Source organism: Thunnus thynnus, chromosome 7 (genome assembly GCF_963924715.1).
Source record: "Thunnus thynnus chromosome 7, fThuThy2.1, whole genome shotgun sequence".
Classification (NCBI taxonomy): Eukaryota; Metazoa; Chordata; class Actinopteri; order Scombriformes; family Scombridae; genus Thunnus; species Thunnus thynnus.
Genome location: NC_089523.1, coordinates 11,383,304 through 11,399,746, shown reverse-complemented (window position 1 = coordinate 11,399,746; position 16,443 = coordinate 11,383,304). Strand labels below are relative to the sequence as shown.

The 16,443-nt window shown below is 40.1% G+C and overlaps 1 protein-coding gene across 3 annotated transcripts in view; it reads right to left on the bottom strand.

Annotated features, from left to right (window-relative positions):
• The window catches only part of vaspb (vasodilator stimulated phosphoprotein b), a 28,242-nt gene extending 13,994 nt beyond the window's left edge, over positions 1-14,248 (bottom strand). The window contains exon 1 of one of the 3 annotated variants that reach the window (XM_067594304.1): positions 13,777-14,248. In XM_067594304.1, the coding sequence (XP_067450405.1) occupies positions 13,777-13,781 (5 nt within the window). In that variant the 5' untranslated portion in view covers positions 13,782-14,248. The remainder of the gene's footprint in view (positions 1-13,776) is intronic. The other 2 variants (XM_067594303.1, XM_067594305.1) reach the window with 2 other exon arrangements.
• Between the last annotated feature and the right edge of the window lie 2,195 nt (positions 14,249-16,443).

Below are 16,443 nucleotides of genomic sequence, written 5' to 3'. Positions count from 1 at the left end.
TTCCTCTATGATATTGTTTTTTTTAGCAACTGGCAGCTGGAGAGGTTGTTTTTTTTTGCCTCTTTTGACTTCGGATTTCCTATATTTTGGGAAAAAATCTGGCAAAAACAAACAGTTGTTATATAATTTGGTCGAAGCTAATTTAATTTAATTTGTCAGCATAATGAATGGTCAAACTTACTTACATTCCTCTTAACATTTCATGAGAAATGCTTTCAGGCAGAAAATCAGGTGAGAGGCTTGTAATGAGATCAGATCTAACCTTGGACAACGTTCAGACAGCTGAGAAGTGAAGAACGAGACAGGACTTCTAAAATCAAATAAAATGTGTAAGACAAGACAGTTGTGGGATTATGGGATGAAGCTGGTTGAGATGAGGATTTCAGCATTAGTTATTTTTTAATAGTTTTAAGAATCTTAAGTTCCTCATTCTGATACTGAAAGCTGCCATGTGACTGATAAAGAGGTGACTCAGTCTATGCTGAGTAAAGCTAGATGGATAACTCAGCCTGGCCAATACATCGTCTGATATCAGCTTATGGCAGATATATTGGTATCTGTATAAGTCAGTCCATAAATAACAAGAAAATGACTTATAGTAATATGATTCTTATCGTAAATCAAACTTCTTTAAAAAAAAAAAAAAAAAAAAAAAACACTTACTAAAAATGATTTTGTATGTTATCGGCATAAAAAATCGGTCAGACTCTAATTTGTTTAATTCAAACACTCAAAATGTATTACGCAACTAATTATTTTTCCTTCACAACATTATGACTTAACATGCTCAGTGTGACATGGCTGGGCACAGCTCGCATTCCTGTGGATTGTTACTGCACGATTTTAGATGTTTGCTTTTAGTATTTGAACTAGAACTTACTAAAGACAACTATTTTGACAACAACATATAAAGAAAGGATTTTTACAAAGGAGAGAAGACACACTGTAAACAGGCTTAGTATTGTTCTTAAATCCTTCAACGGTCACCTCAATCAGGTTAAACACCACCTTTGGTAGCAGGAATCAACATCAAAAACACTGCAGTGTTTCCTGATCTGTTGAGCAGCGAGCATGCTTTCGATGTGCTGGGCAGAGAGGGCTTATAGGAACTGGGAGGGGACAGAGACTCGGGACTGGGAAACGGATGCATTTTTAATGGCAGAGAAAGCGAGGGCTCAAGAGTGAGACTGAGAGTGAGCGGCTGCATTATTGATAGAACTACGGACACTGAGACTCTAAAAGCGTGTGTGGCACACGCGCATAAAACACAAGGACTTGTACGCACGCCCTCACACCTGTCAACCTGCCAACACGTGTGTCCATGTGTTGACCCGGTGCGCAGGCGGCGGAGGGCTCTTGGCCGGGTTTAACTGGACGGTGTTTTAGTACTGGAATGAACCGCGGCAGGCGGCGGCTATAAACAGTCTATTCCTGTCCTTCCTCAGCCCGAAGACCACCAGCCAGTCCACTGGTGAGGGCAGCGAGGCTGGCTGTAGAGCTGAGCTAACTAAGTGACCAGTTGACTTAAGAGGTTTTCTCTTAAGCACAAATAGGTCATTGGCTGATGCTCTGGGAAGGATTTGAGCCACCAACCTTTAAAATACCACAAGCAAAGGACGTGACAAATACAAATGTGGACCTGCATTTCTGCGAATGATAATGATTACCACACATATACTTAGAAGAACACAAAAAAAAAACTGTCTTTAAATGTCATAACTACAGCCACAGCAAGTTCTTCATCCTACTGTGGTTTCTTGGTCAGTAAGGGGTTAACAGGAAACCGCAGTGCACAGCCAGGGCACATGCTCTCTTGGAAATGTCTGTATAAGGCTGTGCTCTCAGAGCTTTTCCCCAAATGTGCTGGCAAGTACAGTCAGGCCCGGTGGCTCTGTCTCTTCCCTCCTCCTCCTCCTCCTCCTCCTCCATTTACCTGACCCTCCCACCTCGCTCTTCTCCCTTTAGCTCACCATTCTTTCAAAATCAAACTATTTAACACAGTAGGAGATATGTGCGGAGATGCCTCTTGGTGGCATTCATGTGAAGATCTATCTTACATAAGACTGCAGCGCGTATTAGTCTGGATCAGACTTACAGAGAGAGGGATAGGAATACAGGGCACACATAAATTCCATGATTCATATAATTGCACATTCATCCTGTTCATAAAAAAAAATGTTATACTAAGCAAAAACAACATACATGAAATATTAGTCCTGAGGCTGAGATTTCTCAGTCTTGTCTAGACACTAAGTAGAGTAATAGCGTTTACCTCTACATCCATTCCTGGCTCGCTGTCCCTCCTCATTCGTCAGGCTTCCTTCTCTTCCAGAAGTTCATAATACCACTATATGAAAAGCCTTTTTTTTGCCCTCACGACTACAGCCAACTATCATTTTTAATGATGTTCAGGCTTTTGAGTTATTCTTGCCTTCAGGAGTAACTGTCTCTGTGGTGAACATCCGGACAGTGAAGGAGGCTGAGGCCTGTAGGGGGTAACTCATTCACATTACTGACCAGCTACTGCATGTCACGTCTCATTAATTAATACAAGAGTGTTTTTCAGGGCTTTGACATTTGATTCACACACACACACAACTCACAGCCAAATATTAAAGATAAGATGAGTAACAGTAATGATAACCCTTAGGTGGCCTTACCGCGCCTTAGATGAATAAAAAGTGATTCAACAGTTACTTTCTTGTTTGTCTGCTGCAAAACGTCACATGAAGAGCACACGGGGAATGACAATAAGTCACTTAGTAGTGTGTGGTGGCACATAACCAAACCACTTCCTCCATCTCTGTCACGGCCTGATAAAAATAAAACCCACATTTAACAAATAATAGTCACGGAAGATAAATATTGACGTCAGGGCTCGACTGATACTGGGTTTTTAGGGCCAATACCAATATTAGAAAGAAAAATAATTCCATTATCTATATATGGGCCAATAATCTTATATATACACAGAACGTACGTATATATTAAACCTGAATTAAGAAAAGGATCAAATATACATAAGAGGCTGCCTATATAACTTTAAAAAATACACATATGTATTTTACGTGCCTATACATATACAAATAGGCAGATATCCGACAACATACACACCGATACTGATATATCTATGATATGATCTATGGGTTTTCCATAAATAGTTTACAGATGAACATTTGAATGATTTGGTCTATTGAAAGGTCTTTACTGCAGAAAACCTCAAAATGACCTCATACCTCATGCTATCAGATTTCTTTTCTCTTTATTTACAAAAGTGAATGGATGATGTTAAGGTGGATATATATATAGTAAAAACTCATTCATAAGTGAAGAGTAAAACTCTCCCTTCCCACCACAGCAACATGAGGCAAAACTAGGAAAGTCAAGTTCCAGACAGACACCGCAGACAGAAGTGAGAAAAGGAAATGTTAGCTGTAAAAAAAAAAAAAAAAAAGCACCGTGGAAAAGCCCAGCATGTGCCAGTATGTGCATGGTGCCCCGTATACAGTAAACCCATGCTGCACAATTCATCAAATGTGAGTATGTGAGCACTTTCTGGTCAATTCCAAATTACAAGAGATTGAATTTTCCTTCCTCCGTGATCAACAATTTCACTTTATGAAAACTAGACTGATGCAAAACTTTAGGGGCCTTTGTTGCATTATTGATGATAAAGTGCAAAAAGCTTGTTAGTATAGTGCTGCCTCATTACACACGCCGGACTGAGGTCATGATGGTGGTGAGGTACTTGACCTCTGATGCTGACTCGGACATGGGGAGTCCACACAATAGCCTGTTGATGCTAGCCCGATCATCTGACAGCGCGCTATCCTCAGAGCACCCTCGGGCCGCGTATACGGCTATCAGTGACGTTCAGCTGTGCCCACATGACTCTGAAACTCTGAATATTGACATGAGAAGCAAAGAGTTCTCATGGGATATGTGTAGTTCAGTGACTATCACTGACTGTAAAAGAAGGTGCAAGTCAAGATAAGCTTTCAAGCTGCAAAGTACAGTTCCTGTTGTGAGAGCCCCATAAATGTTAATGTGTAGCCTGACATCCAGAGTTGAGAATAAACTTCCCATTGATGCAGCTTTTTGTCCTTTTTTCAAAATATGAGATGGACGGATAACATGAACACAGAGAGGAAAAGACTCTAAATAGCAAATGCAAATCCTGAGGACTCTACTGGTGGTTATCAAATATTAAAAAGAACTGAAATGTTTCGTTCTTGCTTAAATATCTAAAATTTGGAAAAAGTAAAACCCAAAGAAGAACTACTTCGGGGGGGAAAACATTACTGTATTTAGCAATATCCTTTTGGTGGATGGAGTTCAGCACATTTCTATGTACTACAATGAACTTCAATAACTGTTTTACTTCAAAATAGACTTTTGGAAAGCAAGTAGTTGCAGTAAAAGTTAAATAAAAAATTAAAAGCCTTTACTCTAAAAGTAGGGCTAGAAAAGGAAATCTCTACCAGCCCTCCTTTGCCTTAGTCATCTGCTAACTTCACTCCCTCTTTTCTTTGTCCTTTTCCTCATGCTTGTTTCTTCTCACACAGGTCCTGGCACGCTGTTAAAAGCACACAAATAAACACACACTTGCTGCAAGCTACTGCTTTCTGCCTCCGCAAGTCGGCCGCACAGAAACAGGCATCCAGGCTATCTCAGCTATTCTTCAGTTCTTTTTCCTCAATATCTTTGTCTGAATGGAGTCGGACATATTTAGCTGAAACATCACTACTCAGAAAACCCCTCTGCATTTTTCTGCGCACTGACTCATCCCTCGCCTGGAATCGTTTACGGAGCATTGTGGAAAAGTTGAACAGACGTTTTGGCCACGGACTCTCATTTTGTTGTTTGACCACTTCAAGAGCTGAGATGAATTCCTTCCTGCTACAACTGGCACACTTGATGCCCATATTTGGAACCGTCTCACCTCCGTCCTCCTCACTGAGCTCAATTCCTTTTACAGGTTGGAGCACATCCTCCCTGACTTGGGTAAAGGAGGGAGGCAGGCCTACTCCCCCCCCCGGAGAGGAACGATCCACTGCAGAGAGTGGATGAAAGAAAAAAGCCTCTCAGCTGTCCTGACTTGTACTCTTTTTTCCTTTGCATGGTGACTTTTCTCAACTCTGAGGGCAAAGTTGAGAAAGACAAAAGCTCTGAAACGGAAGGAGGCAACACCTAAATCACGTTTCCTGCTTCTAATTAACTGTGGGGCATAAGTGTGTAGACTTTTTTGACCAACATTTGTGTACTTTACACTCTTTTTTTTTTTAAAGTTGCGACAATAAGTCGATTAGTTGTCAACTATTAAATGAATCTCCAACTATTTTGATAACCGATTGATCCTTTAATTTAAAATGTCCAAATTCTCTGATCTCAGTTTCTCAACTGTGATTATTTTCTTTAGTCCTCTATGACAGTAAATTGAATATCTTTGGGTTGTGGACTCTTGGTTGGAACAAAACAAGACCTTTTAGCATGTCATCTTGGGCTCTAGGAAACAGTGATCGACATGTTTCACTATTTTCTGACATTTCATGGTCCAAACAACTAATCAATTAATCAAGAAAATAGTCAACAAATGAATCAATAATGAAAATACTCATCAGTTGCCGCCTTATTCTTTTTAAAATCCACAAACCTAGATGTCCAACTAGCAGCAACAACAAACTTATGATCCTAAGAAAACTGCAATATTGAGTATTTTTAAAGATCTGTACAATGAATGTATTTCTTCTCACATGTGTATTCTGGTTGCCTTGACAACACAGGGCTGGCTCTTTGATAACTGAACAAACTCTCAGCCTTTTTTTTCAAGACACAAGCCAAAGAAAACCCAATGAAAAAAAACTAATGAAAGATTCAGGCCAATGTTCACCCATGACTGAGCGTTGAGTATTAACTATTTTAACAGATGACTCTTAAACAAAAGGAGAAGCTGCTCGATTAATTTCCAGTTTTCAACTTGTACCCGTCACATAGACCACATTAGACCACTGAGACTCAGAAAGAGGAATAGTGTGAGTCTCGTGTAGCGTCCAGGACAAAACTGTTTCTGTAAACTGATTATGTGCATCACTGTTCATGCATAAAAATGTTCTCCCATGCAGAAAATGGTTCAGTCTTAGACAGAAGAAGTTACAACAGGTTCTCCTTTTAAGCCTTCTGTTATAAATCTGAAGTCCATATGTGGTTAAAATCAATATTATCCTTCCATACAACCCAGACGTATAAGTGCTGCCTGGTAATAATGTAAAAGAAATGGACCAGAAAAGCAGTCACTATCTTATACAATCTTCCAATCAAGTAGATAAGTGAAGTTAAGATCCAACCTGAAAGATAGATAGTATGCTTAAAATGGTTGACAACATAAAGCAGTTTTTATACTGGCATCCATTACACTCCATTAAGCAGTGGACCCCTGATGAACCCAATGTATCTCTGTGGCCATTAGCAGTGCTGACCATACAATATACTACCCACAACAAAGCATTGGTTTCACTACGATGCTAGACACAGACTCTCCATCAGCTCCATCAGGTTTTGAGATGTAGCTTTAAATTTCTATCTGCCACTGTAGAGCAGTTGGTTCTGCTTGATCGGACACTGATGGCGGCTAGATCGCTGCCAGAGAAGAAGTAATACAAGCTCAAAAGAAACATAAGCTTCACATTTCACATTTCTTCTTCAGGGTCCATTCTCTGTGCTTTTTATTGTGTTTATTCTAAGTTCAGCGGATGGCAATCTCAGTACAATGAAAGGTGGAAAAACACCACAGTGGTTTTGAGATGGACTAACAGAGGTAGTTTCCTATTCTTTAGACCGTGCTAATGTTTATCTGGGCAATGGTCAGCCTCTAAAGAAATGTTTACTTCTTTCCACTTAACTTGCAACAGCCATATCATTAGGATCTGCATAACCTTATATTATGTTTGATATGAAGATATATACAGTACCAATAGATAATAGAAATCAATGAACCATCAAGCACTTTACCACACTGTTTATACCGAGGTAGACATCCCTTTAATATGAATGTTTGTATTAGATCAATCAGAGCAGGACTGCAGGATATTACAGGACATTTGCATCAATGTGATGATGAAACTTGACTTGTCAGGTATTTGATTCAATGGATTAGCAACAAGCAGACATTAGCACCTGGTTATATGAATATCCTAAAAAATCTTAACACAACACGGCCGCAACAAACTATTGTTTTCCTTATCAACTAATCTATCGATCATCTTCTGTTTTCAATTTTTTGTTTCATCTTTATATTACTATATATTGATTTGGCTAAATACATTTTCATATACCATGACAGAAGACTGTACCCACTGTATCATTCACCCTTACCTTATATAATTTAACATCCAGTCCACAACAGCTAGCTCACTGAACAACAACTTTATGTGATTGAGACATGAGCAACAACCTAGTTATGCTAAAAGTTAAAAATAAAGTGGTCATACAAGAAATCAATAGCATACAGAGCGAACATAACAGCCTGAGGGCACAATTAAAAGAAAAAACAGCAGCCACCACCACCAAGGAAACTGGACAATAGAAGGTTTTGTATGTTGAGCAACTCCTGTAGCAAAGCGTCTAATCCAAGAGGCAGGACAGCATAATGGCCTATTTATGAGTATGAGAGGTGGGAGGACCGAGAGGGGTGAATTGTTTCAGGGGAGGGGGTTGCAGTGATTGGGGCGTTTTTAATACTGGAGACTGTGGAGTGATGAAGCATACTGGGGGGTGGGAGGGCTTTGTGAACATTTAGACACACTGTCACACTGACTGTACAGTGATGCACCGAGGAGTCTTTTGAAGTGTGCATCAACATGCAACTCTTTATGACGCATGAAATAAAGCCATTATTCTTAACCCATTATAGATAAGAATTCCCACAAGCACACCCCAATTACCTCGAATTATTATTGCTGCCGGGGCACAGGGGGGAGCATGGATATTAAGAGGTCTTTGGTTGAGAAACAAAATGAAAAAGAGGGTGCTTATGTTCACTCTACAAAGCGCAATCATTTGGGGTATATGCAGGGTGTCTCCTACATATCTGGGTATGTTGCAAAAAAAAAAAACCTGTGAAGATAAATTAGAATCACTGCTAACATCAGTTCAGTTGTACACAGCCGTACCCAGGAAAAAAATACATCAGGATCAAATTTCTTTGCTTAATATTTTGATTTTAGGGAGTGACACTGTTTGCTGTTGAGTCGGTTTAAAGAAAGCTCCTGATATCAGACTTCAAAAGAAAAAAAAAAAAAAAAAAAAAATCACACTGTACAAGGGAATCGGGAGAACAAGTGGAGACATGAAAAATTAGCATCCCAACACACCAGACTCACTGCTATGAACATTATGCAACACAAAGGCATGAACACACTGCTATCGCAACACCAATGAGTTTCATCTTGTTATCCTTAAATGGACATGCACACTAATATTGCTAAATGCCTTTAAAAAGAAAAAAAAAAAACACAGCTACTGCTGGCCTGTTGGGACATAGGGTCAAGAAGTGGGAAGTTTTTATAGAGGAAGGAGAGATGACAGCAAAACTGCAAAAATCATTGTTAGAGCTGCATTCCTCTCCGGTTATTGCCAGCTTTTGCATATACAGAAAAAGGCTGGAGTGGAGACACGGAGGAGACTGAGGAGGAGGCCATTTCCCTGCTTTTAAGACTGATCAATAATAAGCTCAAGAGAGTGTCGGGAGAAAAGCGGAGGAGCCCAGTTGGCATCGCTTCCAGGCACGTAGAGCTTCTAAACTGAGCGCAGGGAACTCGTTAGATTGCAGATGGTATATTAAGCTGATGTGTTACACCTGTCTGCGTGTGTTCTCGCATCACATTTGGGAATACTTGAGCCTGAGGCGGCCGTACAGCTGGTGTCAGATAGGGCAGGTCTTTTAGTCAGAGAAACCCAGTCAGTGAGTCACAGGTGTGTAGACGAGAGTCACCTCTCCTACAATAACAGTGAATCATAAAGCAGATGATGACGCACTTCCAGCACCACCTAACCCAAGGATAACATAGTCCGAAATGCTGATGCGGTGCTGTAAACACAAGTCATTTTCGTTCCCCGTGACAAAAATGTGGAAGAAAAACTCAGAGGGGAGTTTCTAAATTTCACAGTAATATGAATTTATGTTTGGGAAGGCAGATGTGCGCTGAAGAGACAGCGGAGACGACAACGAGTGGGATGGCAGGACGTTTCTGCTGACTGCAGATGTAAAGGCAGCTTTAAGTCAAGATGTATTACTGAGCCATTTGTTCGTTTGGGGGAAATCGTTGAACTTTTGACCAATCGACTGCACTTCTGTGTCAACATTTACATTCCACGGGGACGGATGACAATGAGCATGAACACGGAGCTGCATTCCAGTCTTTACCTATTATACAAGGTGACATGAACTGTTCAGGCCACAATGGAGGGTCAGTCAAAGCAATATCCAGATAGACCTACAATCATCAACAGGGATGCAGCGATTAACTGATTTCACTATTTACCGCACTTTAAACCGAGTGTTTCTGTTCTCACTCTCAAAAAAGGGGACATTATGGTATGTTTTTTTTTCTATGAACAACGGTTGTAAACAAAACTAGACAATTGTGTAAAAGAAAAAATGTCCAATGAAAAAAAATGTCCATAGGTGCAACCGGCAAGCTGCAGGTGGAACCAAAACAAACCTGGTGTACCAGCTTAAAATGCCGTGCTGCTGAGAGCAACTCCCCTTATTTATTTATGAGGGGGGGCAACATTAGCTAAAGGAAATGAGAAGTGTTCTGACAATGTCTGAGGGACCCAAAACTGAAGCACTGTATTCACCAAAACGCCTTAAATTGTCAGTGTGGGAGTATTTTGGATACATAAAGAATGGATAGGGGATTGTTCAAGAAGACGGATCTCCAACACCTCAAACTTAAAAAGGGAAACTTTGGTATTTTTCAACCTGGACCCTATTTTGTGTCTAAGTGACTAATGGGGACAACCATTTTTGAAACTGGTCCAGTATTGAGCGAGAGCGCTGCAGTTGGCAGCTGTGAAACAGACTGCAATGTAATCCAACATGGCAACAGCACACAGTCAATGTATGTCCACTAAAAGTGCTTGTTTTTGCCACTGACAGGCTCAGATTGTTATTAGAAGTGTCTGACATCATTATGGAAAGAACCATACAGAGAAATAAAACGTTTTCTTTACCCTTCGCTTGATCCGGTCCGTTTGGTATTGTGTCTAATCAAGTCTCGCTAAAGGAGAAGTCTCGTTCATAAATCTCACAAGATTTGCTGTAGAAATCAGCTAAATATTCAGCCATGACAGGGTTGCAGAGAGGAGTGCTGGGAGGAGTGTGTTGTGTTGAAGTAGAGAAAGCATAGCTTAGTGTTATCTAAAAGATTTTCAAAGTCATGGATGAATATTTAGCATATTTCAACAACTTAACTCTCGCAAGATTTCAGAGCGAGACTTCTCCTTGAGCGAGACTTGGTGAGACACAGTGACAGACTGGATCAGATATAAAATGTTCAAAGAGAAACATTTTATATCTGTATGGTCCTTCCCACAACGCTATCAGACACTTATAATAACAATCTGAGCCTGTCAGTGGCAAAAACAAGCACTTTTAATGGACATACATTGACGGTGTGTTATTGCCCCATCGGATTACATTACATTCCGTTTAGCAGCTGCCAGCTGAAGTGCTCTCGCTCAATATTGGACCAGTTTCAAAATCTGCTGTTCCCATTAGTCACTAAGACACAAAAATGATGGGAAAATAGGGTCCGGGTTGAAAAATACCAAAGTTTCCCTTTAATACAACATCTTCGAGATCAGCATCCAGCTATACATGCTCAAGTGAAGGTAATAGACTAAGTAATAACAAAGTTAGAAAACCATTACTTTAGTGGCAGGTTACTTAATGAAACATTGAGTCGGTAGGGAATTAAATAGAAATATGTCACTTATAGTCAAAGTAGCGGTGAGTTAAGAGTTGGGCTTTCAGTGCAACGTAAACCAACAACAACAACAACAAAGCAGGAAAAGGAGCATTGCACCATTTATAAATAAAGGCTCACCAAATCAGCATGTAATCCCCTCAAGAGCTACAGTGTGACCATTTACATCCTGTTGCTTCCTCCCATCTGTGTTGAGTAAACGCTTGTACGGTAGGTCGATGAGTCAGGTGTAAAAGACTAACTTAACATTAGGATCTTGTAGACTTCCAGCACTATGCCATAGGATCTAATTAATTACATTTCAGTGATTAATAACACCTGCATAAGAGATGTTCTTTATTTCTTTGTCATTTTTACTAAAACTGCAACAAAAAAAACAAATAAAAAAGCAATAATAGATTTTTATAACACCACATGTAAAATTAGATTAATTATTATACCTACATTAGTAATATTTGCCCCTAGTGAATCAATAAAGTTTATCTTATACTGAATAAGAATAATTAAAAACACTCTATTTTAAACCTTCACCTAAGGCTACCTCTAATACTGCTGCAGTTGAACCCTCCGTTGCAGGATCCTTGGTGAAGTGCGTGTCTTGCGCTTCCTCTTCAAAACAAAACATGCTCATGTGATTTTATCCACCCGTGGCGTTGTGAAATAAATGAACGCATAATAATCATGAGAAGTGACTTTTCCTCCAACTATTATTGTGCCATTAAAACCTATAATCATTGCATCCCTAATCATCAACAAGCCAGACGTCCCCAAATACAACGAGAACCACTCCATGTTACAAGTGCACTTAATGTAGACACTTTGTATTGTGTGTTTTTGTGCCTCGCTGAAGCGGTTTATGGTATCTATTGAGTGCAGTGGAGCAATTTAACCATAAAACAGTGCTCTTATCTTTGTGTGTCATGTGCAATCATTTTATTACGCACCTTGGTGGCGAGACTGCCGTGTCAGAGTTGTGTACCTGCATGTCTGACAATCACTCATACACCACAGGTATGCTCTTGTGTTTTTCAGCACAGGGCTGCACAAAATTTCATATTGACAGTTAGAACTACGTATGTTAAAGCAGTGTCTTTGCTGATTATTGCATTACCGTAATCAGAGCTGTAACAATTAGTCGGTTAATCGATTAGTCGATCAAAAGAAAAACAATCAGCAATGATTTTCATAAGTCGATTAATCATGTCCGTGATTTTTCAAGCAAAAAACCCCCCCACCAAAAATCAGCTGGTTCCAGCTTCTAAAATGAGAGGATTTTCTGCTTTTTTCTGTTTTATATCATTATAAACTGAATATCTTTGGGTTTAGAACTGTTGGTCGACCAAAACAACATATATGAAGATGTTATTTTGGGCTCTGAGAAATTAATGGACAGTTTTCCCACTACTTTTTGACATTTCGTAGACTAAACGATTCGTCGCATAATCGAAAAAATAACCAGTAGATTAATCGATAATGAAAATAATCGTTAGTTGCAGGCCTAGCCTCGTTAGCAGCACATGTTTGACGCATCACGGTGACTTTGGCAGGACTTTAGGCGGTTCAAGTGCCTCCTGTTCCTGCTGAAACCAAAGTTAATATGAAGAAATATGCAAAACAAACACAAACCGCGGACCAACCCATGTGCCTGAGCTGAGATATATTGTTGCAGAAAGGGCAACACAAGAGGTTTGAGATAAAGAACTAGTCACACAGGTTATCAGCCCTGCACCACCTTTACTGTGCAACACTGTAGCTCACAGCCCAGAATTAAACTCTCAAGCTTTCAAAAGGACTCAAGCTACATCTTGAGTAGAGCGCTACTCAGTTTAAATATGTAAGGAAAAGGAAAGAAAAAAATAGGCCCCAGCCAGGAGCTGCGGCTTCAAAGCATGTAATTGCCAACTGCACAGGCTGTGACAGGATGTGGAATTCGTGGACATGAGCTTTCCACTGAGCAATTTTTGTTCCCGATGCAAAACCCCCTGCACTCCCAGAGGGAGACAAATAGTAGGAGAGGGATGGGTTTTAATGTGTGGCTGAGGAATGCATGACATGACATAAACAGCAAATGCATTTGGGGAGAGAGCGGGCTGGCCAAGTGGTGATCCTGCAGCTGAAGGAGCCCCAGTAAAGACAAGAGTCCACCCTGCTGAAGTGTCTTTGAGCAAGACCCTCAACCCCTCTCATGTGTTCTATAAATGACCCTAACCTTTAACATAGATGTAAATACACTGCTGCTCACCTACGAGAAGCGAATAAGATTTCATTGAATGGTTTTATTACATGTTAGTACTCAAATATAGGAGCAAGCACTGCAGCCAGAGGAGCAAAACAATAGAGTCAACATGGAGAGTTTGAAACAGTAACAATGTTGGTGTCATCTGACCGGCTCAACTACCCCAACATGTTAATATTTCCTCAAAGGCTCAGACATTTGAACAGGTATAACTAGGCTGTCATTTCGACTAAAATACTTTCTTATAGGCCTGCGCACACTATCCAGTTATTGACTCACAAAGGTCACAGAAACCTGCCACACACACACTCATGTGTGCCACTTTGTAACGACACCACGACAGCAAGAAGCTCGACTTATTTCTGAGTAAGAAATGCTTTTTTTTTAATGTGTCGGAAAACAGCCGCTGTGGCGATTTAACTACTAAGTAGACTCTAAAGAGGTCATATATTGTGGGAATTTACCAGTCGCCTTTGTGAAACTAGTGGCCGAAACGCAAAATGTAGCCTGGAAACACAATGAAGATGAAGGGATTTGAGCCGCTTTACCCACCTCATTGTTCGGCCAGAGTGGAGATCCTCTCCTCGTCGGCAAGTTTGGCTGACTTCAGAGCTGAAGCTCAGCGTTAAAAGTCAAACTAGTGAAATAAAAACACGAGGAAAACGGGCGGAAAAAAGCGCATCTACACCCGCAAACGGGGTAGCCACTAGCGGGGATAAAGAAGCACACCTCGACGATTTCCTGGTTGTGTGGAGCGGAGAGGAGGGGGGAGTAGATACAGTAGTGGAGCGGGCTTGTCAACTCCAATCACTATCCCACATTGGTTTCCACGAGCTAAAGAGGTGAAACCGAGAAGAAGCGCCGCTGCGACCAAAGGCAAAACTTTTTCCCCTCACACTATGAGAGCTCCGCTTCTAACAGATTAGACTCGTGTGTCTGCGCCAGACTTTTTTTTCCCTCTCCGTCGGTCGGTCGGTAGGTCTGGGTAAATTCATTGGAGTGTGGCCCAACCCGCCAGCTTCAAAGTAGGCTTCAATCCCGTGGTGCGTTCACGTGCGCCTCGAGAAAAACCCCGAATCAGTCAGTATGGTTCACTTTCAATGACTTTTTGTTGTGATTTATTTTGAAAGCGAGGCAACAGAAAGCTACAGGGACAGAAATTAGAAATATGATAACCAAAAGTGGAAGTAAACAGCTATAATTACCAAAGCAACTACATTTAAGCACAATTATTTCCTTTTTTTGCTACATTTCTCTGAGAGAAATTGTATTTTTCGCTCAACATTTATTTGATAGTTACTAGTTGTTTCGAAAATGAACATTTTGCATAAAAAGCAAATTATTAGCTTATAAAGGTTACCTTATAAAGGATGCAGAGGCAATTTCATAGTCTATGAAGTTCTCCTGAGACGTGGTTATTTTTCCGTGTAATGTGTTCTTAAATCTTTCCTTTTTTATATCTCTGTATTTCTTTATAATCCCCAAAGTCCCCCCTCCCCCCCTTAATTCTTCTTTTCTCTTCTTATTTTATCCAATCTTGCAGTGTATGGTGCTACCAGAATGTCATTTTGTCATTTCACTGCAAAACCATAGATCACTGTACAACCCTGTATGTGACAAATAAAACCTTTGAACCTTTGTTAAACTACCTGACTGTATATAGTATTAACCAGCTACAACAAATATACAGTAAGCCTGCCTTAAACACTAACAATAATCCAATAATATATCATTCTGACAAAGCTATTCTGCTGTATTTTTACTGCTAATACTTCCTCTACTTAGGTAACAGGACCTTTACTCATAATGGAGTACTTTTACTTTGAGATATTCCTGCTTTTACTGAAATAAAAGATCTCAATACTTCTTTCATTACTGATGATCACAAAATAACTAATGTTAACATCAACTGTTTAAGTTTCAGTATATCAACTAATTACCATGTGAGCATTTTAACCTTGTTATCTCTGTCAAATGCAACTCATAACCTGCCCAAGCGTAGCCTGGTCGTCAGAACTAGATCACTCATTTACTCATCAAGTACTTCTTCCTCTTTTTGTACTTAAGACAGTACAGACACCTGCATGTATAACCTATTACTGCAAATGAGTAAGAACATTTATTTATACAGCTGTACACAATTATAGATAAAATCCAACAGACATAAAACAAAATAAAAAACAAATACATTATTAGAGTGGTAATTAAACAAAAGGAAGCCTGATACAGGTGGGAGTCTGAGCCCTGAACGGTCAGACAGCCACTGCCAAAGGTAGAAATGAACACATGCTTTCCATTATCTCCTCTCGATGTGAAATATGGTAGAAATGCACTCCTCTAACCATGTAATATGATTAATGTTTCATAAGAAATGTTAAGGGGAACATATTAGTCTCTGAAGTTACGATGGCATCTGTACCCATGGATCATTGTGGTTTATCATTTGGCAACAAAATCTAATTTAGAGTACAAGTGAAATGTCAAAACTAAGAATTTAAAACAGCTTGCAGTAATGATTAATGCGCCCCAAAAGTATATCAGCACAGCAGACACAAAGAAAGCCCCTCCAATATTTTCCTTCTCTCTCTCTCTCTCTCTCTCTTTTTTTTGGTAATGAATGGGTTGCCATGTTTTGACACCTCATCCATGTCAAATCCATGTCACTACAGTACATAGCTGTCATCTAATCCTATAACCACAGGACTACAAGACCCCCCACAGCCTCCATTTTGACCTCCACAGATCAATATCAAGTGTCCCACATGTATCATCCCCCCATACACATCACATTTGACAAGCTGGTCATTCCAGCAATGTCTCACATACTAAATTGGCGGTTGATATGTGTAATATCCAATAGCACTTGAAGGCAGCATCTCATCCAAGCCAAGCCCTCCACCTCGCCCTGCTGGCTGTCTGGCTAACTCCAGGTTTCTCCTAGCTACTGTGGCCAGCCGTTCAATTATTCCATAGATAGACTTTCTGCAGCATTAAATGAGTAATGTTTCTGGAATGAGGAAAGCTGATTCGATGGACAGGGCAAGACACAACAAATATTCTATACTGAACCGCAGAAATATTTTAATTAACCCACAATACACGCAGAAGTAGCCTAATACTCTCTAATTCAATTCAAACAATGAAAGGAAAAAGGAGTCCGATGCCTCACATGGCCCAGTTTTCAACACTGAGATACTGTACACACTAAAAGCACTCCTT